The 23,828-nt window shown below is 38.6% G+C and overlaps 1 protein-coding gene across 1 annotated transcript in view; it reads left to right on the top strand.

The window, feature by feature from the left end:
- The window catches only part of SPAG17 (sperm associated antigen 17), a 109,827-nt gene that overhangs the window by 29,820 nt on the left and 56,179 nt on the right, over positions 1 to 23,828 (top strand). The window contains 12 exon segments of the mRNA XM_056338910.1: positions 1,560 to 1,754; positions 9,119 to 9,300; positions 12,007 to 12,162; positions 12,873 to 12,954; positions 13,316 to 13,434; positions 14,341 to 14,478; positions 14,567 to 14,680; positions 16,086 to 16,236; positions 17,885 to 18,115; positions 20,486 to 20,574; positions 21,231 to 21,347; positions 22,841 to 22,995. Coding sequence (XP_056194885.1) covers positions 1,560 to 1,754; positions 9,119 to 9,300; positions 12,007 to 12,162; positions 12,873 to 12,954; positions 13,316 to 13,434; positions 14,341 to 14,478; positions 14,567 to 14,680; positions 16,086 to 16,236; positions 17,885 to 18,115; positions 20,486 to 20,574; positions 21,231 to 21,347; positions 22,841 to 22,995 — 1,729 coding nt within the window.

The following is a 23,828-nucleotide window of genomic DNA, read 5'->3' as shown; positions in this document are numbered from 1 at the left end:
GAATATGAACTAGTTGCTGATCATTAGAACTGACTGATTATTATCAAGTTGTCATGATGATTAGCATAATCATCATTATAACTTTTGAATGGTAGGCAGTCTTCTTTTCAGCATGTATGCATTGGAATTTTTGGATCTCTGTAAGTGACGGTGCAGACATCTGTCTTTTTTATTGGAAGTCATTAGTGCTCAGTAATTATATGTGTTCATGCTTTTTCTTCCTGCAGTAACTGAGGCATCAAAACGTGTCATTCAGTTTCAGTACTAGCAGTGATATAGTGGACTGGTTTTCTTCTGGCTTTGATATTGCTTTATGTGATGTATGTACTGGGCTGTGGTGGCTACTTGCTCAGCCAGTATTCCTGCACATTACTGTGTTCTTTTGCATTTGCCTGATGGTATGGGGAGAGACAGCCACACTGCCAGCCTGCTGCTCCATGGCAGCAGCATCTGCGCAGCCCTGGCGATGTACTTGAGCACAGGCAGATGTCAGTGCCAGGCTGCCTTTTTTCCTGCCCTTTGTTTCTCCCTTGGATGAATGACTCCCGCGAGCTGAGTGGCTAAAGGAGTTTTAAGTGTGTTGTGTTAGTAGGCATAAGAAGGAATCTTAATGCTAAATAGAACATAAAACTGTTTTGTGGTTAGCGCAGGATAGTCTGCACAAATTGTATGCGTTCCGTAGTCGATGGAGAGGTATAGGAGCTTCAGCAGGCAGTTTCTGTTGTCTTAGGATAAATAACCATGCTGGATGAATTAAATCACCGGATAACTGTCTGAATACCTGTATTTCTGAATGTGCCATGAATGGAATCTCCGCAGTTAACTTAGAGTCAAGCTTTTAGGGGGCCCATTTTTACTTACATAATGCTTAACCTCTTGCTTTGCTACTGAAAAGTTGCTATGCATATTTCTACAGAACTAATGAGACCAAACATAGCTGGTACTCAATGAAACTTCTCATCTGCACTTCAGGATGAATTTGGATATGCCCCTTGCCAACTAAAAGGACTAGTGTGAGCTGGTATTACCAGCTGATGAGGATTTTGACAGGGAGGCCATCTAACAAACATGGGACAGTCAGCTCGTATCTGCAGCTAATCCTTCCAAATTATTATAGCTCATGTAATCTCTCATCTATAAGACACAGTAACTTCCTCTGTGTGCTCCCTGGCCAGCTTTATGCAGGATGAAATAGAATAGTTTAAACTACCATTGGAGCGTATGAGTATGTCCTGACACTACACTCCTTAAAGAGAAGCAATTACAGAAATGCTGCTACAGCTAGCATTCTGGTTATAATCGGCTTCTCCAGTTCTTCTCCTGGTGCTTCTCCAAGCAGTTACTACTTCTGACTTGTATTTTTCCTGCTGAGTTCTAGGTGGTTTGCTACAGAAGACTTCAGTCTAATGCACATAATATTTTGAAATTATATGATGAGGTTATAAAAGAACTGTTTCTCTGATGTTAAATTTCTGTATTCCTATATAGTCGAGAAAAAACTGAATTTTGTTTACCTTTTGAATGTCTTTGCTCTAATCTGTCTGTGTTGTTTTGAACAGATGATGAACCAGATGATGGTGCCCATCATTACTTTATCATTTTGGGTTTCCACAACCCTCAGCTTTTGGCTGTGATGTCTGATCTTGGGATTAAAATTTCAAGTGTAATTAGAATTTCTTCTGAGAATTACAAGCCATTGCAGACATACTTGGAAGCAACTAAACTTCAAGGAGAATCTTTACTGTCACCTGAAGGTAATCTGGTCCTAAGAACAAATTTTGTTGTAGAAAGGAGACTGTTTTATATTGAAGACTGTTCCTGCTGTGTTTTTCTCACTCTCTGTGCCTTGTGTTTGTGCATACTAACTTGTGCATAACTAACTGTATGTGTTCGTGCGTAACTAATTGTAACATAACTAACCTTGTGAGCAGCTGTGTTGGCAAGTGCAAAAATGGTGTTGCCATTGGTTGGCACCAAACCAAATGGTTTGCCTGTGCAAAAAACTTGCCTCAGCTGGACAGTAGAAAGAGGGACTGACTAAGCATGCAGTGCCTGCAGCCATAGTTTTCTGCAGCAGCCATCAAAGGACAACATTTTACCAAATGCCTACTTCTATGAATCATTAGTCAGGAAGGTGTGTTGCTAAGCAAACTTGGCTCACTTGGTAACTTCAAGGGAAGTGCACAGCTGCTCTGGGACTGTGGCCCCAGCCAGAGAAGAAGATACCACAGAATAATATCCTGTAATTGTGCTGGGCTGTCCCCAGGCTGTAACACCTCAATTGAACTGGGATCCTGTTGAACAGCCAGCTAAATGTGAGTCATCAGTGAAGGTTACTACTGAGCTGTAGTAACAAAGCCAGTAGATCAAGGGAAGTGGTTATTCCCTGTTACTTGGCTCTCATGAGAAAAGAGTTCTGGGCTCTACAGTACAAGGAAGATGTTAGTCAAACTTGATTGAGTCCAGCAGACAGCCACCTGATGAGGAGTGGCTGAAGGATCTTGGCTTGCTTGATCTGGAGAAGAGTTCTTACGAGGCACCTAATAGCATCCTTCTAACACCTCTGAGAAGGTTACCAAGAACACAGAGCAAGACTCTTCATTGAGGTATGAGGAAGAAGAAAAAGGAGATGTGATCATGAATGGCCTTTGGAAATCCCAGGCCCTGGAGGCAGGAAGAAAGTCTGGAGCAAGGAAGACATACCCTTGGTGGAAGAGGATCAGGCAAGGGAATAGTTAAGCCAACTGGACATATTGAAGTCCATGGGACAGATACTGAGGGAGCTGGCTGTGAGGCCATTCTCAATGACTTTTGAACAATCATAGTGATTGGAAAAGATGCCTGAGGACCAGAGGAAAGCAAGTGTCACTCCTAACTTCAGAAATGGCAGGAAGGACTCAGGGAACTAAAGGCCACTTAGACTCACCTTGATCCCTGGAAAGATGATGGAACAGCTAATCCTGGAAACAATTTCCAAGCATGTGAAGGACGGGAAGTTAGTCTGTCAGCATGTTCAGAGGGACCTCGACAGGCTGGAGAAATGGGCTGGCAGGAACCGCTTAAAATTCAACAAGGGCAAGGGCAAAATCCTGCACCTGGGGAGGAACAACTCAATGCACCGGTTCTTGGTGGGGCTGATGGGCTGGAAAGCGGCTTGGCAGAAAAGGACCTAGGGGTGGTGGCGCTAAGTTGAACATGAGCCCAGAATGTGCCTTTGTGGCAAACAAGGCTAATGGTATACTGGGCTGCATCAGGTCAAGGGAGTTGATCCTTCCTTTCTACTCCGCACTGATGAGGCCACACTTGGCGTTTTGTGTTCAGTTCTGGGCTCCCCAGTGCAGGAGAGATACAGAGCTACTGGAGAGAGTCCATCAAATGACCACAAAGATGCTTAAGGGACTTGGGCATCCCTCGTAATCCCTCAGAGGCTGAGAGAGTTGGGAATGTTTACCCCGGAGAAGAGAAAGCCCAGAGGTTTCTCATCAATGTATATAAATGCCGGAATGGAACATGCACAGAAGAGGAAGCCAGGCTCTTTTCAGTGGGGTTCAGTGACAGGACAAGAGGCAATAGCAAAAACTAAAACACAGGAGGTTTTACCTGAACACAAGGAAACACTTTTTTACTGTGAGGGTGACTAACAGTGGCATAGGTTGCCCAGAGAGGCTCTGGAGTCTTGGTCCTTGGAGATATTCAGAAGCCATCTGGGCATGGTCCTGGGCAGCCTGCTCAAGGTGTCCCTGCTTGAGCAGGGAAGTTGGACCAGGTGGCCCCCAGAGGCCCCTTTCAACATCAACTGTTCTGTGATTCTGCAACTGGAATAGAAGATTCTGGCAAGATGTAAGGGGAGGGGAAGGGGGGTGGGAAATTACCCAAAGGCAGTCAAGCATTGCAACAGGTTGCCTGTAGATGTTGTGGGATCTCTGTCTTTGGAGGTTTTTCAAGGCTGAGCTGGATAAAGCCCTGAGCCTGTTGTCTGAATTGCCTGTGGACCATGCTTTGAGCAGGAGATTGAGATTCCTCCAGACCGGAATGGTTTTAAATCTAAGTTGAAGTCTGGTGATAAGTAAGTGGAAGTGAGAAAGTTAGTTGCTAGCTGTAATTGTTCATACATGTGTTTTTTGACTAATAATGGTTCCAATTATAACTCTGCATACTGATTTTCTGCAATGTTCTCTGTGGCGCTGGGAAATTCCTTGTGATTAATTCTGACACTGTTGAGATGTCACGAGCAACCCAGTAAATGAGAGGAGTGTGTCCTGGGTATGGTGGGCAGGAGCGCGGGCTATGGGGGTTGGTTACATCGGAGGGCTGAAGGGCATGAGATGGGATGTTGTGACTGCTGTTCTGACCACGGGGTAATAACAACTGTTTACCTGTGAGTGTTGTGGGGGCTGAGCTGTCTCAGTGCGCTGTTCCTTCTGTCCGATTTGTGTTGACTAAATGAGATCTTGTAATGCTACAGGTTAGATTGTGTGGGCACAAGGGAATCAGTCCCCAAAGGTGCCAGCGTGAGATGACATGAGACATGTAGCCTTGACACGAGATGTGTAGCCTTTATGACTTGGGCAATCACAGCATCAGCTGGTGGACTCAAAGAAATAATGTCAGGTTTGAATTTGAGCAGTCTTATCTCTGGGAAAAGAATGAGAGGAAAGTATAATTTCCAGCTTCTCATAGTTTTGTTAGAACTTGTAAAATTTAAATGTAATGTCTTACTAGAAGATAGTTGGAAGTGCAGAGAGCAGAAAGCATGGGTTTGTTTATTTTCATTTTATTTGCAACAGCTGCTGGGGGGGGAGGCAGCAGATTTCCCCAAATATTTCCAAAGTTATATCACATTTTCTTTGGTCTGTATAATAGTAGGAAGACTTTACTAAACTTAGATAATTAGTAATTAACATCTGTGAGGAAACTTTTTAAAGACGAAAAAATACAAATATAGATTATAGTATCTTGCATAAGTAGTGTTATAGGTAGTAATGCAAGTTTTCCTCTTTACTAAGAAAGGATAGGTTGCATAGTAAGAAAACAGCTTGGCTAAACCATGCATGCTTTGTGGACCTCAAATGTAAGGAAGCATTTCAGAATTAGAAACAGGTCAGGTCGCTAAGATTTAGAATATATGTTTATTATGAGCCTATTGGCACAAAATGCCAAAATACGAAATGGGGTGCAGGAGGAGGCCCAAGGGAAATGTTTGCTCAGCAGAGGAAGAACTCCCAGGAGGTGGTGCTGGGAAGGCTGGCAGCGGTTAATGTTTTGTGGGGCGGGGGGGCAAGGGCAAGGAGCTTTTTGCACTTGGTGGCCTGTGTTTTCCGGGGGGGGGGGGAGTAAACTGTTTTCACTATAAATTCTGTTGCACACAGGTGATAGCTATAACTAACCACAATTAATGCTGGTAGCAGCAAGATTCAGCTTCAGATTGTGGGGGAGTAGGTGAAACAACTGAGTGCTACTTAGGTAAAGTGGAGAACTTTTCAGATCAGCTGTTTCAGATTAACTTAAATAGTATTCTGTTTAAGATTGGCCTACCATTCTCATTTGTGTTTGAAAACTCACAACAGCAAGTAACATAGTGGAAGAAGAGCTGTGAGGAAGAGGGAAAGGAACACAGATAGCCAGGGTACTGTAATCTGCTTAATTTCTGTTTCTGGAAAAATGCTGGAACAAATAATGCATAACCACTTAAAAGAAAAATGAGGAGATGAGTAACAGCTTGTGTATGCTGTTCAAGAGCAAATAATGTCAAGCAAGTCTACTTTCCTTGCAAAATGAAGCACTGGCCTTCTGAGCAGAAGAGTAGCCTGTGTTGTATATTTGGATTTTAATAAGGCTATTTCACATGGCCCACGATGGATGAGGTAGGTGTAAATGAAAATAAATATATAGTAGGTGCAGCATCATTCAAAAATCTTGGCCTCTGTAGAGTAACCATTAAAGGTTTGCTATCAAATAGAAGGATGCGTGGAACAGGCTTAAGGGAGTTTATGCTGGGTCTGGTATTTGGTGTTCTAAGTATTGGAATAAGGGGATGTAATTCAAATGCAAAGTATTCTTGACAGCACAGAAAATAATAATCTGGAAAAAAGACTTTTCCATTTAATGTGGATGATATAGTATGCTTATACAAGAATAATTAAATGTACAAATAAAGAGTAGGAAAGGCATGGCTAGATGACAGGTTTGAGAGAGAGGCTGTCGTGCTGACTTCACAAATGAACATAAATCAGCAATATCACTATGCCACTAAACCCCTAAAATAATCCCATCTCTAGATTATAAATGAGAATATGGCCTAAAAAAAAATACTTGAAGTAATTTTATCATGCAAATAAACAGTGAGATAAGACCTTGAAAGAAATGTGTGCAAATGAGATAAATTCCAGATGGTGGAAAAGAAAATTATTAAGGAACTATAAAATTTCACCTACAAGGAAAAAAGTGGAAGTGTTATCCTTAAACTTAAGAAGAGAAGGCTGAATGATGTGGTGGAGAAATTATAAAAGTTCTCAAGTTTGTAAAAGACAAAAGATGAAGAATTTAAGTTGCAGTAGAAAAAAATGCAGAGGAAGAGTCTTCACAGGTGAGGCTAGTGAAGTATGGAAGTAGGCTGAGTAGGAGTATTATTGAAACTTTGAGACTTTTAAGGTTAAATTAAGACAAAACATCTGTCAGCAGTGGCACAGATGTAATTAATTGTGCCTTGGAGCAGGTATTAACTCAATTATTTCATAGTTGAATGACTTACAAAGTAGATCATCATTCATCATCTTAATAACGTATGGATACACTTTTATATGGGAAGACATTAACCTGTAAATACAATTATGTTATAGTGTTTCTGTTGTTCTTAGCATGAATACCCAGGAATCATGGACTAGGGACCATAGCTTTTGTGTTCTTTTCCTTCCTGTGTGTTTTCATCCCCTAATGGCTTTCAGTTTATGAAGCTACCAAGTCAAGCACTGTTAGTACTCTCTCGTACAGCTAGTTTTCTGTTCCTCTAATCACTTTAGTAACTGTGTAACTTTTCTGAAAGCTAACGAGAGAACTCGGACCAATCTCTCAGCCTGACAAAATGGAATTTGTTTTTGTCCATGTCAGCTGAAGGCGTGTGACCTGACACATCCTAGTGATTGTAGGATTTCTGTGTTCACGGTGATGGGTCAGAATCGCTGTGCAATGAATTAGTCTATACTAGATGTTTGTCTTCCACTGTTACATGATGATAACAGATACTATTGGTTTTTTTAATGGTGTTTTTCCAAAATCATGTGGTGTACTGCTGGGTACTGTCTCACTTCTGTTACTGAAGACTTAAAGGGAATTCTATTCCTTTGTGGGGTTGTGCCAAATCTCTTCTGTATTGACAGCTTCTCCCAGCTCATGCCCATTCTTTTGGGGTTATTTATGAAAACTTTAATTCATTCTGAGAGGGTTCCCGTGGTGAAAATATACTTGAGGAAGGAAAAGCCTTAGGATTGCAGTCAAAAGAATGAAGAGGGAAGGTAGTAGTCAAGGGCAGAGCCTCTAATAATTGGCCCTGGCAAGCCGTGATGTTTCTATGAAAGGGGAAGCCTAAGTGTTATAAACATTTGTGTGTGTTTTTCATTATTAACCTATGGGGTAGAGTTATAAAATGTTATTATTCTTCTATTGTAAAAAAAGAAATGTCTATTTCACCTTCCATTCAAAAATGCAAAGAGAAGAATCCATTGACTGAGCAGCCCTGAATCTGTTACGCTGCTGAGATGTGCTTTCACGGGCCAGGCATTGTCCTGAATTAGAGGGTATCTTTCACGAGCAAATGAAAAACAGAGGAAGGATTGTCCTGTGACTCAGATGAGCTGCTAGGAGCATAGAACCGTTTAAGACCAAGGGACCCTCTAGGCCAGTGATCTGTCTCCAGATCATAAACTAATGCACAAGGAAGCGTAAAGGAAAGGACTGGAAGCACAAGGAAGAGTACTAAGAAAGCGTGTATGGAACTTCTCTACATGTACATCACCTAACCAGCAGTCATTTTCAAGTCAGCAGGTTTTCCTATCTGATGTGTTTTGTCTTGTTAGTAAACCTCAAGAGATTTAGTTTTTCTAAGTATTTGTTCAGTCTCCCCTTGAACACATGAGATTGTCTTACACCTATGGAACCTTTTGGCAGAGAGTTCCCAGGTCTTCTACCCGGTTTCTAGAGTCACTTAATGGGATGTATCTTCCAAATCATGAGAAGACTGTTCTGTATGTTAACAGGCAAACGTTTCTGATGGCTGTGTGCAGGAGGCATATATAACTTAGAAAACCTTAAGGAGATCAGCATGTTTTGCAGAGTCTACAGCCTCACTGAGTTGTTTTGTTTTAAAGCTGTGGGGCCCCTGGAATTATGAGCGAGGTATTTAGCCTTCATACTTGGGTTTTAGAAGTGCTGAGCACCCACAAGTCCAGATGAAAGCAGATCACTACAGGTTTAATGACCTTACATCTCTTAAATTAGGCTGTTAAAAAAGTATGGTTGATCTTAGATTCCAGAGTGTGATTGTAAGGTTGGCATTAAAAGAGAGAGATTTAGGGTTTTTTTGTTGGTTTGTTTGTTGTGGTTTTTTTTCTGTAGCTAGAGCATCTTTGAAAATTGATCAATACTACACAGTAAAGATAGAAACCGTACAACTTCTAGGCTTACTATTCCTAGTCATACTGTTCCTTAATCACCTTTTGCCCTAATTTCTGTGCTAACCAACTTGTGATAGTAAGGCTTGTTTACCCTATACTTAAAGAACAGGCTTCCCAAGAGATGTGCTGGCAGCTGTGGAAAAGTGCAACCTGGGATTTATAAGTTTCATAGCTTTCATTTACTGTCGTTGTTTAGTTGGGGGGCGTAGAGGGGTGGGTTTGGTTTGGTTTGGTTTTGTGGTTGTTTTTTTATTCTGAAAGAACTACCGTGTTTTACTGAGCCTTTTTATCCTGGAGGTTTTTAATCCTGAAGTTGGATGTCAGATTTTTGCTGAAACTCTGTGGATGGGAATGTTTTAACAGTACTTATGAAAGACTCATGTATGATTTGTGCTTTGTGTAAAAGGGAGACATTCTTCTGTGATTTATCTAATACTTATAAATTTTAGTTGCAGAAGCAGAGAAAAGAAAGAAAGATGAAGCTGTCGGAGACCTGAAAACATTTTGGAAATACCTGGAGCCAGTTCTGAACAGTGGAAAGCTTGGATCAAGTCTCTTTGATGTTGCCAGACTTCATCACCTAGTTAAGGAGACCGCTTTTCCCACTGACTGGTCTGACAGAGAAATGCTGGTCAGTAAAGCCTGCTTTCACAATGCATGACATGCTTTGGGCTTTGTAACATTTAAGACCAATTTAGAAATAACATGAAATTTTAGCTTGGTCTTCTATGAAACAGAACCAGAGTAGTTAGTATATTTATAATCTTTAACAAAAAATATTTCTCATGTATCCCACAAGTTTATTCAGCATGTATTCACAAGGAGTCCTTTGAATAAAAATACCTGACTTGAAGTTTCTTAATATTGTAGGGCACAGCAGCAGAGTCTTAAAATAGTTTGAGATACTAAATTTATTCAGCATCTTTACATAGACCCAATTTGGGTCTCATTAGAGAGTCAGATGTCTATATGAATTAAGACAAAAACTATATTTTTGTCCTCATACCGCAGGTCTACTTGATATATCTCAGAGCAGTTGCATGGGAACAAATTAAAATGAATGCAAGAATGCTTTTTGATATAAGATGTTGTTTTAACGTATCCAGTACTGCTTCTTTTTGTCACACCCAAACCATGGCTCTGGCTCATTACTCATTATAGCCTGCTGATTCAAGACTATTACTGGGCACTGCAAGAGAAAGTGAACCCTTAAAAATTTTTTCCAGCCTAGGTTCTCAAGTATAGTGAGGTAAAAGGATCCAGTATTTTTCAATCCACAATGGCAGCAGTAAAAAATAAAAACTGCTAAAACAAAATAAAGCAACGTGCCATAATTTAACCTACTGCATTTGTGGTCTGTATTATTAGGGTTAAAGGACAGACTACATCCTCCTAACACTTATGTATAGTACACTAAATCCTGTATATAAACAATCTGATGAGTTAGGAAGTACCCTTGATCCTCAAGGAATCAGAACAGTTTGGCTAAATCCACAGAGATTTCCAAGGCATTCATTAAAATGCCTCAATTGTGGAAACGTGTAGGCTTGCTACTCACAACATTACTTTTAATTATACTCTTGACCTAATCTGAAACTGTGAAGACTATTTTTGGAAAGAAGTTTTTTATCTTATGTATCTTCTAGCTGAAATAAAAGAGAAATGATCTGTCACTGAAAGTGTTCCAGAAGGCTGTAGTTGTAAATTCGCATTCTTCTGTATCTCAGAATTCAGCAGAGCTCTAAAGAAGTAGGAACATTTGTAAGTTTTAAAATATATAGATGGGAAGAATATAAGCTGTGAGTTCATAGGTGGATAGAGTAAGTCTGTTCTGGTAGACTTGCTGGAGAGTCTCCAAGCCATAGCTTGCTGCATCTCTGAAGTCCAAGATAAACAGATGGAAAACTCTTGTGACAAATCGTTAAGACATTGATATGAAAATTATGGAGTACTACATACAGCAAGTCGTCTCTACTTTCAGATTTCAGATCTTTAGAAAGGAAAATACTTTCAAAAATATGTTTTTTCAGTAGTCACTAATGGTTAGACTAGGAAAACACTTGACAAGCATCTGCTTGTCCTGAGATGAGGAGAGAACAAGCAGATTGAATCACAAAATTGTAATTACACTAAACTTTGCATGTGTCCTTTTGAGTAGTGCCAGCTGTTGTAACTTGTAACTTTGTGAAAAATCTTATTTTGTTTAAAAGATTGCACCTTTCAGACACTCCCAGTATTTTAAATTTTCATGTACTCTAGTGATCTCTTCTGAGTAATACATGAATGGAAGGCTTTTGTGCTAACCTGTTTTTTAGAAGGCTACTGAATTGGAAAAAAAAAGAGATGCACAAATATTAACCCTGAAATTTCTGTTTTCACAAATAGAAATTCTGTCCTAAATATGTCCTCTAGTCTTTAAATGTTATGGAAACTGAGACAAGTATTCCATAACTGGTCAGTGATTTGGAGTGCTTGGTCTGAAGTGCCATAAAGAGGGTTTGAGTTGAAGAATGCTTAATGCTTTGTAAGGGTATGGACAGCAGAAGACTCTGTCCATTAAAGCCACTGAAACTTGAGTGGGGCTTGGGGTCTCAAATAGGGTTTTGGTATTTGTACAAAAACATTTCATATTTATAACAGCAATTGCTGTTACTGTTTTTATTCCTCCCAAGCTTCGGTGAAAACTACAGTACATCACCTCAAGAGCCTTGAACCTTTCCTTGTCAGACTTTTGCAGATACAGCACTCTCCCTTTGGACATGCAGGCAGCGTGCTGACATTCCTTTGCTTGCACAGCTATGGAATTCAGAGTTCTGTTCTTGAGGCATTCTTTGTTTTAAAAAGGCAACAGAAAGAACAAAAATAATATGAGATGACATTATTTGGTTGGAATTTTATTTTTTATCCTTCTAGGGCAGGAGAATGGTTGACCTTGAAAATATGCTGCAGGTTGATCACTAGTGGAAACATGCACGTAGTCTATAAAACCGTTAAGTGACCTCTCCTGTTCATTCCCATCAAAAAAACCCAAACTTAAATTGCCATTGCAAGAGAGCAGACCTTGAACAGTTACTGTTAAGACAAGTTAAACTTTATAACAATGAAAGCAGTTAGGCAGTACTGGGTCCATACTGTGGTGTGACTGTGTTTAGGCAAATAGAAATGAGGCAGCCTTCTTTTCTTAAATAAAACATTTTGAATTAGTAGAGAAAAAAATCCCTTGGAAGATTTTAATAGTTGTGGATCTGCTGATTAGAGATCTAATGACTCGTGTGACTAAGCTACATGACACTTTTCTATGCAAATTTCATCCTTTGTATCTGATTTTCTGCCATAGCTTGCATTTGGCACTGCACTCTTTGAAAGCATTGCTTGTTTAATGTATGACTGCCTGGACTGGAGAAGACAGCATTGTAACTACTTGGAAAACACCAAGTTTATTAATGTGCCTGCATTATCAGAGAGCAAAGCGACACAACCACCTGTAACTGAGGCAAGGATCCTATTCTTCTTGTTGAGGATAGCTAGTTATAAGCTAGAATTGCTTGTGTTTAATTCTGCAGTCAAAAAGTCACCTTGGACCATCATTCCATGTGCAGTTTTCTGTGAATGAAATTGGGATTTGTGTCTTCAGCATTTAAAACCTCAGAAATGGAAAAAAAAAACCACAGCTGAGTGCTGGGGAAACAGAAAAAAGAAAATTTGAAAGATCATACAGGCATAAAGCATCACAGGTGTAACAATTCCTTAAATCGTTTCTGATGACACTTTGTTTTGTCTAAAAAAATCAATATGCTTGCATAGAGCTACTGTGTCTTGTTGCAGCTCTGTGAACTATCAGAAAAAGTTGGTTAGTTCTATGCAAGATCAGTTTTATTTTGTTTGTAGACAAAAGCTTAAGTGAGCAGAAGAAAATGGCTTATTAGGACATGTACTAGTGGTGGGGGAAAAAAATGGGTTTACTCCATCTGTAGCAGTACTAAATGCTCATTTAAAACATTCATAGAACTACTTTCTTACTGTCTGTCCCATGCAGGGTAAGGTGTGATTTTCCCTCCCCTAATACCAGCCATTTAAAAGTTTAGCATCTAGTCTAGGGTAAATAACCAAAGCTAAATGAAATTAATTTCTCCCACCTATTTGTGCAATCCTAATTTGTTCTACTGTTTCTGAAGTTTATCATCTTTATTTTAATTCCTTTAGGTACGACCAGCATCACAGATTACACCTTCAAAGAAAAAAAGGCAAGCAGAAGACATTCTGCAAACAGTAATTTTGCCACAGGGTACGTCTAAAGGATTAAAGCACTCACCTGTAGCTGTTCACTCTGTTGTACCAGTCATTCATCTGACAGCACAAATCCTTGAAATCATTGCACAGTTAGCTAAAGATGTGGTTTGATATTGTGAGAAAAGTTTCTTGGTGAATACATTGCGGAAGTCTCTAGAATCTGCAGTGGTGATAACAAAATTCTTTAGAAAATCATTTCTGTCTGTTCCTAGTCACGGTCACATTTAAGAGCTCTACAGTAATGGGCTGTGTTAGGCTTTTTTTAAGAAAAATTGTCTGAAGGTTGAGCTGGTTGGTAATACAAATTGGCTTTTCTTCAGAAATCGATCTTAACGTTTTATCTTTTATTACAACAGAGGAAGAAGCTGCTTCTTTGGCTGCTTCTGTGGACATGAGGTATTACAATGACTTGCTGAGTCAGATTCCCGAGGAATGCTTTTCTGTACCGCTGATGCTTAACTGCATGTTGGAACAGGTGGGAATATTATTTTTTTTGTAATTCCTTTGGCAAATCCAGCTTAGACCTTGTATAATGCATTGATCAAAGATCAATAAATCCATCTGTTTCAGCCTAATATAAGGGACTGTGCATGGAGGCACTGACTGAGGAGGTTCAATACAAAGGAATCACAGCTCAGAAGTGACATCTTTGGTTTTCTTTTGTATTGTGCACTTACCCTGTATATACAGTGTTATTCCAAAATGATTTTTTCAAGACTAAAGATCCAATATAATCAAACAAGGAAAAAGGTGTAATTTCTTAGCTAAGTCGATAACAAGTTTTCATGTGGTGCAACAATGGTATTGATACTGAACTTTGTTTTGCTCAGTAAAAAGGTGTTAGGACAAACCTAATATGAAAGTAGCATATATCGATGCTAGTGCTGGACAGATCTGACCTCTGTTGAGTTCAGGCATGAACTATGAGTTAAAGAGACCCAAAGTATGATTTGGAAATCTTCCTTGTTTTAGAAATAAAATTTTAGCACAATCTTATTTTTGTACTTTTTACAATTCAGTCTGAAAATAGACTCAGGCAAAAATACTCAAAATAAGGTCCAGCACCTGATATACAATCTGTGTTTTAATTATCTGTGTTAATTAACAATTCTTAACATGTCCAGTTGGAAATATTTTTCTTCTCATCCTTCCAAAAGTGAATAATAGGCGAAAATAGTTAATTCTGTTTTCCATAATCTTTGTTTTGGCCAGGAACTAACATGGAGAATTGCATTTTTGCTACTTGTAGAAAAAAATTGTGGTTTTATTTCCTGACAGAATTTATGGATGTTTAGCTTATAGCAGGAGCTGCTTTATAGTTTTAATGAAGTTAAACAGCAGTCATACTGTAATGAAAACTAATGTATTTCATGTTTGCCAGGTTATTGCAAGCGAAGAACACCTTACACCACCTAGCCTGGTGGTACCAGAGCCTCGGGCAGATGGGCTACATCATACCATTGCAGGTCATATAGCCTCTGTTCTTCCTTCTCTTTCACTTTCTGAGTGTGAAAAAAAGGTTTGTGTTGTCTTTTGTTTATTTCCTAAAATGACAAATCAATCCAATCTGACTACTGGGGTTTAATACATCTTTTTTTTTTTGACAGGATCTGTATGAATATTTTTCTCCTAAATACAATGCCAAAAAGACTGTCACCCCCAAGTACCCTCTCTTATTTAACTACCATGACACCCTGGCTCAGCGGTTGCACCTGCTGAAGGTATAGTGCTATCTATCATACATAAAGAGTTCTAAAGTCCACAGGTGGTGAATACACAATGCACTGGGAAGGGTGGAGTGGTGGTGTTGCAAAGCAGAACAGTGTAACCTAGATTTTCTCCTACTGAGATGGACACACTAACGTGTTCAGTCTGCTTAAGAAGCAGGGAGTTACTGCTACTGACAGTGGACATACCACAAACACAGAGCATTGTGCTGATGTCAGTGATCTGTTTGCGTTAATAATAATGTTCAGCCTTCGGCATGTATGAGAGATATTACAAAACTGTGCTGATGTGCTGTAGCCAAACACTGATGCAACTGTGGAAAATGAGTTACTAGATAATGGTGATTTAGCACGTAGAGAAGTATAAGAAAAGATACAGAGGTGGTTAGTGAACACAAGTGTATTTAGGTTGGCTAAATAGTTGGAGCATAGTGTATAACCAAGATATTGCCAAATTCTCACAAAGGCAGAAAGGTTCAGAGACTGCAAGACTTGAGGTTATTGTGAAGTAACAGTTACCCAGACTTTCTGAACCAAAACACCACTGTGAATTTCTCAGTTTTTTCCAAAGCCAAGGGGTAGTCTTACCATCAAACTTTGAAAATACTCTGAAGGTAATACAAGTGATAATACGGTTCTAGATTTCACAGCTAAGATATGTCTGCCTGGCTTCATGAATTACAAATTATATGTGGAATACTTTGACAACCATGGATTAAAACAGTATTCAGAAACAAATCAATACACTGGATGTATTCAAGCAGAAGGCAGGACTGAATAATCTCTGAGAGATGTCCTTAGCAGGCATGTGCTTGGTGTATATGATGTATTTGCTGATAAGGAAATTTAGGATATAGCACAATGTTTGAGGAGTGGATAGAGGAAAAAGGTTTGGAAGATACGGTCCAAGAAAAAGTTACTATAACTGTGTAATACTAAAAAAAGTGAAGATGAAAGTTACCAATAAGTCTCAAAAGATAGATCCTTAAATATATACGGATGCTGCTGTCACAGACTGATCATGAGTTTACAGACTTCATTACTGTGAGTAGTAGCACACACCAGCTGAAAGATACGTGGAAGGTACCTGCTGCCTCTTCAATAGATCAGTACATATTTCTGCATTCCAGAGTTTTTGAGTCTAGCTAGCAGAGGCAAATATCATCTAAAAAGTGTCTGTTGCTACGCTGTCAGTTATTCTCTTACGTATCTCCTTTTTTTCTGCCTAAAAGATCTGATACCATGATGTAAAAACATGCTGTGAGTACAAGTTTATGTTCAACTGACTTAAGCACATGCTTATGTCTTCTGGTATAAAAAGATTTCTTCAAGCATAATTTTTAGAAATCCTCTGGTGTGAAAGTTTACTTTGACTCTGGTCCTTTGTTTTTTCTTTCAGGTCCCAGAGAACTTAAATGCAGAAAAGATTGAACGTGAAATGATGGATAAACTGCCTTTTACAGAACTTATCCATTTCACCCTTCCTTCAACCGAAAACAACACTAAACGCTTGGCTAGCGTTCACGAGCTCATGCACTATTGTACCAGCGGTAAAGTGATTTTCTTTTTCATTGATAGAACTTCCATGTTTTTGTTCTGGTTTGTGATCCTGTTAAATAGCAGGAATTTTGGGACAAGTTTTTTCAGCTGCCTCAAACTTTTGCATATATTCCCATTTTTGCTCATACCCTAGCCTACTCTAAACTTCAGTTAAACTTCAGACCTCATTTTCACGGTTAATGGGAAAGGCTATATGAGTACTAAATGTTGCACAACTAAGAGCTGGAAGGATTACAGAACTCCTTTACATATAGACACTTACTAAATTGGGGGGGGGGGGGGGGGCGGGGGGGGGGGGAGGTAGTTGTACAAAATTCTATTTTGATCCTGGGACACAGAAGAGACTGATGTAAACTGTTATGTCTATTTACCAAAACCCTTTTGGCGGAGGAGCACATGTGTCTTAGGTAGAAGATTTTTATTGAATAATAGAATATATTCTGAAAGCCATCTATGTAAGCTGTTGATTTTAATAATGAAATGGCTTCTGTAGTAGTGCTGTTATCAAACCAAGAATACATTCACTTCTTCAGCCATAATCACTCCTGCAGTTCCCTTTTCCTGGAGTGCGCATACCACCGTGACATGCACTGTGAAACCATCCCAGCAACTACATAAATACCCTTAGGTAGTTTTGAACATTTTCTCTGTACTACTAAGAAATACAAACATCCAAGTCCCTTTGGTTACATTTATGCCATCTAAACAGGCACAGGATTTGAAGGTACTTTCCCAGCTATTCAGTCCTGAAATCCCTTGTGTTGGATTACTTTACACTCGCTGCATTGTTTCTAGTTGTTGGTGCATTCATTTTGGACACTAAGCTGTTAAGTTGTTCTGTATTGCTGTAGTATTCCAGCTGATGGGTATAGAATTTGATGGTCTTCACTGGACCATACTATACTGCCAGACTCTCCCAGCTGTTACCTTAGCTAGAAATGTCTTCACTATTATCAAGAAGGTGATTGGCTTGAACGGGAGATAAGATATCCAACATTTTCAAGATGTGTGACCTGCTTGTGTGTTTATTGTAAAGAGAAAACTTTTCAAACTGAAGATGTTATTTGTATGATTTGGGCACTGAGCTACCTGTTTTAAGGTTCAGTCCTTCCCATGATTATCATTGTTATATTGACACCAATGCACACAGCCATAAATGGGATTTATTATTGCCTTTGCACCTTGCACACTTCTGTGTAAATTCTGTGTAAAATTTGGTCTGAAGAGAAAAAAAAAAATTATGCTTGGTTGAGAAGCTACAGGTAATGAAAAAGCTTATGATAATGGCAGCATTTTCATGAACTGAAAATAACTAGTTGTTAACTGGTTTGATAAATGCGACTCAGTATTTTAAAATCAACATCATTTATATAAAGTTAATGAGCCGGGAGGTATTCACATGTAGGAAGCACTTTGTTTAAGATGGATTAATAGTCAGGCATATCATTTTGCAGCTTGGAAGCGTTCAACTTCGAATACAGTGTAAAATGTAGCTCACATGATTTGATCCAATACCATTAAGGAAATTGTTGTTGGCTTTAGCAGAGTCGCCAAGAACAATACACTTACATAGCCTTCTATTTATCTTCTGCTGAGCTGTAAGGACATTTTCAGTTAATGACTGTAATTCTTTTATAGAACTTCTGAGTTGGGCTGAAGTAGAAAGAGCCTTCAGAGTGTTTACTTTTGAAAGCCTGAGGCTGACTGGGCTGAGTGACTCTGGTCTCCTGGAGAGCTCTGGATCTATGGTTGGAGGTGATTCTGAAGTGTCTCTTATCCCTTGGGATAATCCAGCCAGGTTTGCAAGACAGCTGAGACAACTCTTCCTTATGGAAAAGAAGCTGCATGGGAAATCTCCAAGACAGGCTGGTAAAAACCTCTTTGTTTTTGTTACTCCTGAAGAACTTGAATCCACTATTTATTTTACCATATCATTTGCTATTGCAAGGTTGTGATTTTTCTTGTATAAATCACCAAATTTTCAAGTATCGTACAGCCTGTACCCTGAGTATCTATGTAGGAATACTAGGTAAAGTCAAAAGGTAGCTGTTTTGTATGACAACATTAACAGTTTATTTCAGCAACTCTTTAAAATGGTATCTGTAGCAGAGTATGTACTAAAAAACTGTTTTGCTGCTTACGATATCAAACATATTTTATAGACATAAAATCCTGAAGACATGCTTAAATATCTTTCTGAATACAGGCTGTTGTGAATTATGATGGCAGACGAGTCTTTACAAAGTCGGTAGCAACCACAGAGTGAAATCAAGTGGTCTATGAGGTTAATTAGATGATTACTAGTGAATGAGTATTAGGAAATGCAAAGAATACATAACTTACACGAGGACTCTAAAAGGTGATACAAAAAGTTGCAAATTAAGAGAAGGTATGCTACGCATTGTAATTACACATGCATACATACCTTTTCCTTTAATTTTTTTTTTCCTTCTAGACTTCTCTCTTCTTTCACATACAGGTTAATCTAGCACAGAATTTCGACATTCAAAATTTTGGGCCAAATTCAGAAGTAGCAGGCAAAGAGGAATATATCTATTAGGTGCTGAAGAAAGTGAGACCAATGGAAAGAAATTGTAATAAGACTAACGTGGTAGAACTGATGTTGTAAAGTAGAAGTTTAAACATCCAGTTTCTATAGTCAAATTAGACTCTCTCTGTATTTGGCCAGAAATATGTGAAAACCCTCAAGTTAAAATCGTAAAGAATGTCTGAGCAATGTTTCAGCTTCATCAGCTTCTCTGACTTCATTTCCAGTCTCTGCAGTTGTATCTGTAGCAGGCTACTGGGTGGTGTTTGAGCCATTGTAACTATCTCGCTCATAGTAGAACAGGAGCAGTTTAGAGAGCAGGAGCTGACACAGCAAAGACCTCTTACAGACAACGTGGAGTGAATTTTTTGAAAATTCTACACTTTCTCCTACAGATTCTAATCTGGGTCTAATGGGAAGTTGTTGGTCTGATTAAAGGAGCAGTGTTGGCCAAGAAGCAACATCAAAAACAAATGATTGTTTTTCTGGGATGCCAGGAAAGTAGAATTTATGTCAGTTTAAGTGGCTATACCTTTAGGTTCATGATGTTGCCCATGCTTTCCTGCTATAGCTATCTAGGCAACCAGTTTAGATGGGATTCTTTCCTTAGAAGGCTGAGACAGACAAAATTGAATCCTCCTTATCTGCCTCTCTTCTGAATTTCAGCAACCTTTTTTGGGTGTTAGTTTATTTTACTTTTATACTAGTCACAATACTAAATATTGCAGTTATGAACGTAGCTGTCAACATTTCAACACCTCCACGGCACAGAAGCAAATACCAGGAAGAGAAAATGTTTGCTTTCAGGTTTCTTAAGTCTTCTAAAGACACTCAGTAAATAGGTCTAATTTCCAAGAGAAGCAGAGCCTAAAGATGTATCTGGAATGTCTGGAAGCTGAGCTGGTTATAAACCACTTAGGAACAAATACTTCTGCAGTGTTTTCTCCCAGGAAGTGTGTTTGGCTTGTACCAGTGAATTTTGATCAAATATTGACGATCTCTGCCCTGACTCAGGGCATAAAGAATTATACTGACAGGAAATTATTTCAAAAACGAATGGGAATATAGAAGTTAAATTCTCCATGTGATCCTGCTCATACCAGGTGCCCACTGTGATGATGGAATGACTGGTCAGATCCTCAGCAGAAGTAATATTCTGTCAGTAGCTTATAGAACTCTATAAATCCAGTTAATTTTAAGGTTTAAAATGTGCATTTAAAAAAAAAAAAGTGAAAATATCAAAACAATTTACTTTTCCTTCTCTTTTTATGTCATCTGTGCAAAGGAATGCTGGCTACTGTTTCTCAGATAGTACGCAGAAAAATGGTTCTTCATGTACGAATCTGGAGGACACAGCTTAAAGTATTTTTAATGGTTTTGATCATGCAAGGCCAGCATAGGACAGATAAAGAGGATGATCTGAGTGGGTCCTGCAAAGTGTTCTTTTATTGTTCTTTTTTTTAATTTTATTTTATTTCACTGTCTGGCACTTGTCCGTGGATTTTAAAGTGCTCTTTTAGGAAAGAAGTGTAGCAGAACTGATCATGTATTTATAGGACTAGTGTTGTAAAAGGAAGCTTCAACTTGATGACAACTTCATCAGGGAGGCTCAGGAAATTGCATCACTCTGACCTTAGTGTTTAGGACTGAAATTTCTGGAACACTTCTTAAAATTCTACTTTCAATTCCAGGACCTGCAGAAACGAATGGCAAAGAGGGAAGAGATGGTCTGGCTGGTCCCGTTTTGAACAAAGAATTGGATCATCGTTTTTCTGATATGGCAAGTGTGAGAAACAGAATAAACTGTGCTCTATAGCGTGAGACAACAGAAGATAATGTTCAATGCCAGGACATGGTACTGGGGATTCTTGTGCAATGCTGCATGCAAGTGTTAATTTTGTGAAGTCTGGAAAATAGTGCCGTAACTTTTAAACCCTATGAAATCACTTTCTTTGAATTCTTGGTCTCGGTGAAGCTACTAATTACAGTTCTGTGCTGGTTTCACTGAACAGCAGGGGTCAAATACTAGCATGAGAGTTTGACAGAAATTGCCAAACTGTGTCACACTAGTAAACTCTGTACTTTAGGCCTTTCAGAAACATTTGCCTGCCATATAGCCCTGGATAAATATAGCAATTTTAAAATTACTTCATAGGACATGTTTAAATATTCATAATGGCTTACAGAACTCGAAAACATATAACCTAATAATAAAAATATTTAGTTTGTTTGCCATAAAGAACCCAAGACCAAAAACTTTTGGGAGTAATTGTGTTTTTTATTAAATGGTGTCATACGGGTCTACACATGTGCAGCATTATGCAATTAACTGTGATGCAACATGGGATGCTCTCTATTAAGTCAACAAGATTACAGATAATTTCATACGACTGACACTGGAATGTTGATATTCATTTTTGTTTGCTGTATTTTGAGGTGAGTCTGGAAAATTATGGCCTAGGACCAAACTTAGAAGAAATAAAAAAGACACAGAGGCGCTGTTTGACAGACTGGAGATTTGCTGAGCATTTTCAACCCCATGTTCTTCTTCAGGTATCTGTGAACTGACAATTTTACAGTCACCCGTCTGAATGCTGTACAAAGAATTAGTAGCAGAGTACAGGGTATATCCTTGCGAGATAATTGATTCAGTTTTATCCCTTTTACATCTTTACCAAAATTGTTCTTCGGCTGTTTCTTGTGCGAAATCTGTAATGGGTTTTTATTTCTTGGTTTGGCCAAATTGCTGCTGTCCTCTTTGTGAGTCTCTTGGATAAACGTGTGATGGAGACAAAATGATCTTGCCCTTAGGAGTGATCTTTCCTGGCAGTTACAGGACTCATTTTTGCAGTGTGTGAAGCACGCTTTGCAAATACCTACACAGTATATATGTTTTATGGGCAAATAGAAAATTTTGTTGTAATGGTACTTCACCCTTTCAGTGCTACAGTCTTCCTTTATAGAGATCTTGCAAGCTACAGAGTAAAACTCATCTTGCAGAAGGACAGAATGACAAATATGAAGGATAAATTCAAGTGTAGATGACTTAAGTTGGTAGGCATTCTCTTGGGAGGATTATTTATTGGATTCTTAGTTCCTGTGCTGGCTTGAGCTTTATATACTGCAATTCTTATTTGATCCTGACACATGCTAAACATAGGTGAAGGAAAGGCTCCTTGGACTTTTTCAGCATCACTTTAGTATCACAACTTTAAAGTGGTCATACATTTCAGTACATGGGAAATTCCTTCTTATGCAACATAAATAGCTAATACTAACTGAACTGTCAATAATTAGCAAATCTAGTCAAAAGATACTGATGGAAAATAACTGCAACACAAAATAACATTTTATAAGAATATTTCCCAATTTCCTTGTACTACGTGTCACATCTGAACATAATTTTTATACCAGCTGCTATTAACATTTCCATGTTTAAAGAGAATATTTGTTGATAGGGAATTATTTCAGTTTTACTTCAGTTGCATAGTTCTGTAAAAAATAATCATTTAAAAGAAGTCTTTCTTCTAACTGTGACTATAAGTTGCAGACTGCAGGCAATGCAAACATTGAAAATGATGGGGTAGTACAGAACAGAGTGGAATAATGTAGAACACAGTAAATCGGAGACATGCAGATCATAGTATAGCAAATGGAATACCAAGTAAACTCAACTGAGCTAAGAAAATAAATATCTCTACCTTGTTTATGATAGTTCTGCCTTTATTTACTATTTATTTAAATACTTTATTATTGAAATTTGTTCAAGCATTTATTTAATATTTAAATTTATTGTTTGTTATTTAGCTGAACCTTTTCATTCATGGTGAGTCTCAGAAGGTAGAGATAATGACTTCCTTTTCTCAGTTTGATTAGTGGTGGATTTTCAGTTTTCACCTGCCTGAGCACTTTCAGGTTGCTGGAATCCAAATGCTTTGTGTACCTCTTGTAGGAGAATGAAGGTCTGAAACACCTTTCGCTAAAAGCTGTGCTGTGCAGCATCTGTGCCTGCAAGGAGGATGTACCTTTATTTCTTTCCTTTTCAGGTCCTTCATAGTGCATCCCAAGACTATAGATGTATTGATTCCTTTTATCATACCCAAGATAACTCTTTGCTAATGGTTCTTCACAACCCTATGAATCAATACCGTTTGTGCCAAGAAACCTGGGATATTGCATTGCACTCTAACGTTGGATTCAGGTAGTTGTTTATATCTTTCATGTCTCATTCAGTCATTATCAACTAAACCCTGCATGGCTATGCTTGGTGCACAGCTTTGAAATTGGAAGACATCATGATGTAACACATTTATGAGAAAGCAAGTCATGCAGGTGCAGAACAGTGCCATATCAAAAGAATTCTCTTGAAGTTTTTCAGAGTGAGGAGAGCCATGCAGTAACACTGTATATGACTCCTTAACACAAACTATAAAGATACATATAGAGCGCACATACACACAAAGTCATATTAGGGATATCCACATCACGAACATTATGTTGAGGACACTTCAGGTGAGGGAGGTTTAAAAAGAAAATTCTGTCTGAGAATATACTTACCAGGTTTTTCAACTACATATACTTAAATTGGGTGAGTGTTACTGGGAAAGCCTTCCAAGAAAATCTAGAAGCCCTGTATTAATATTAGAATAATTTTTTTGCAGAATACCACATTCTTCTTAATTCCTTTTCACTATCGCCTCACCAGTTAGGGGAACATGGGTAGTTGATGTGTCTACTATTAGAGCTTTTGTCAGTGGACCTATTCATTTTGGAATACATTTTTGCGCTGAAACAGCAATATAAATGATGTGGATCCAACAGCTATTTCAAATAATTGACCAAAAATAGAGTATGTGTCCATGTACTGGTATGTAAAGCAATTACAATGCCATGGAGAGACAGCTGAGCTATCTTTAACCATGTCACTCAGGTGCTCTATGGATTAATTAGATATGACTTATCAAATAGAATTTCAAGCAAGTTATCCATTGCAGGGGAGGAAAGAGAGAGATGCTTGTCTGCAGATATCCCTTT

The sequence above is a fragment of the Falco biarmicus genome, chromosome 5 (genome assembly GCF_023638135.1).
Source record: "Falco biarmicus isolate bFalBia1 chromosome 5, bFalBia1.pri, whole genome shotgun sequence".
Taxonomy (NCBI): Eukaryota; Metazoa; Chordata; class Aves; order Falconiformes; family Falconidae; genus Falco; species Falco biarmicus.
Note: the sequence above shows the minus strand (reverse complement) of the source record. Positions and strands in the feature narration are given on the sequence as shown.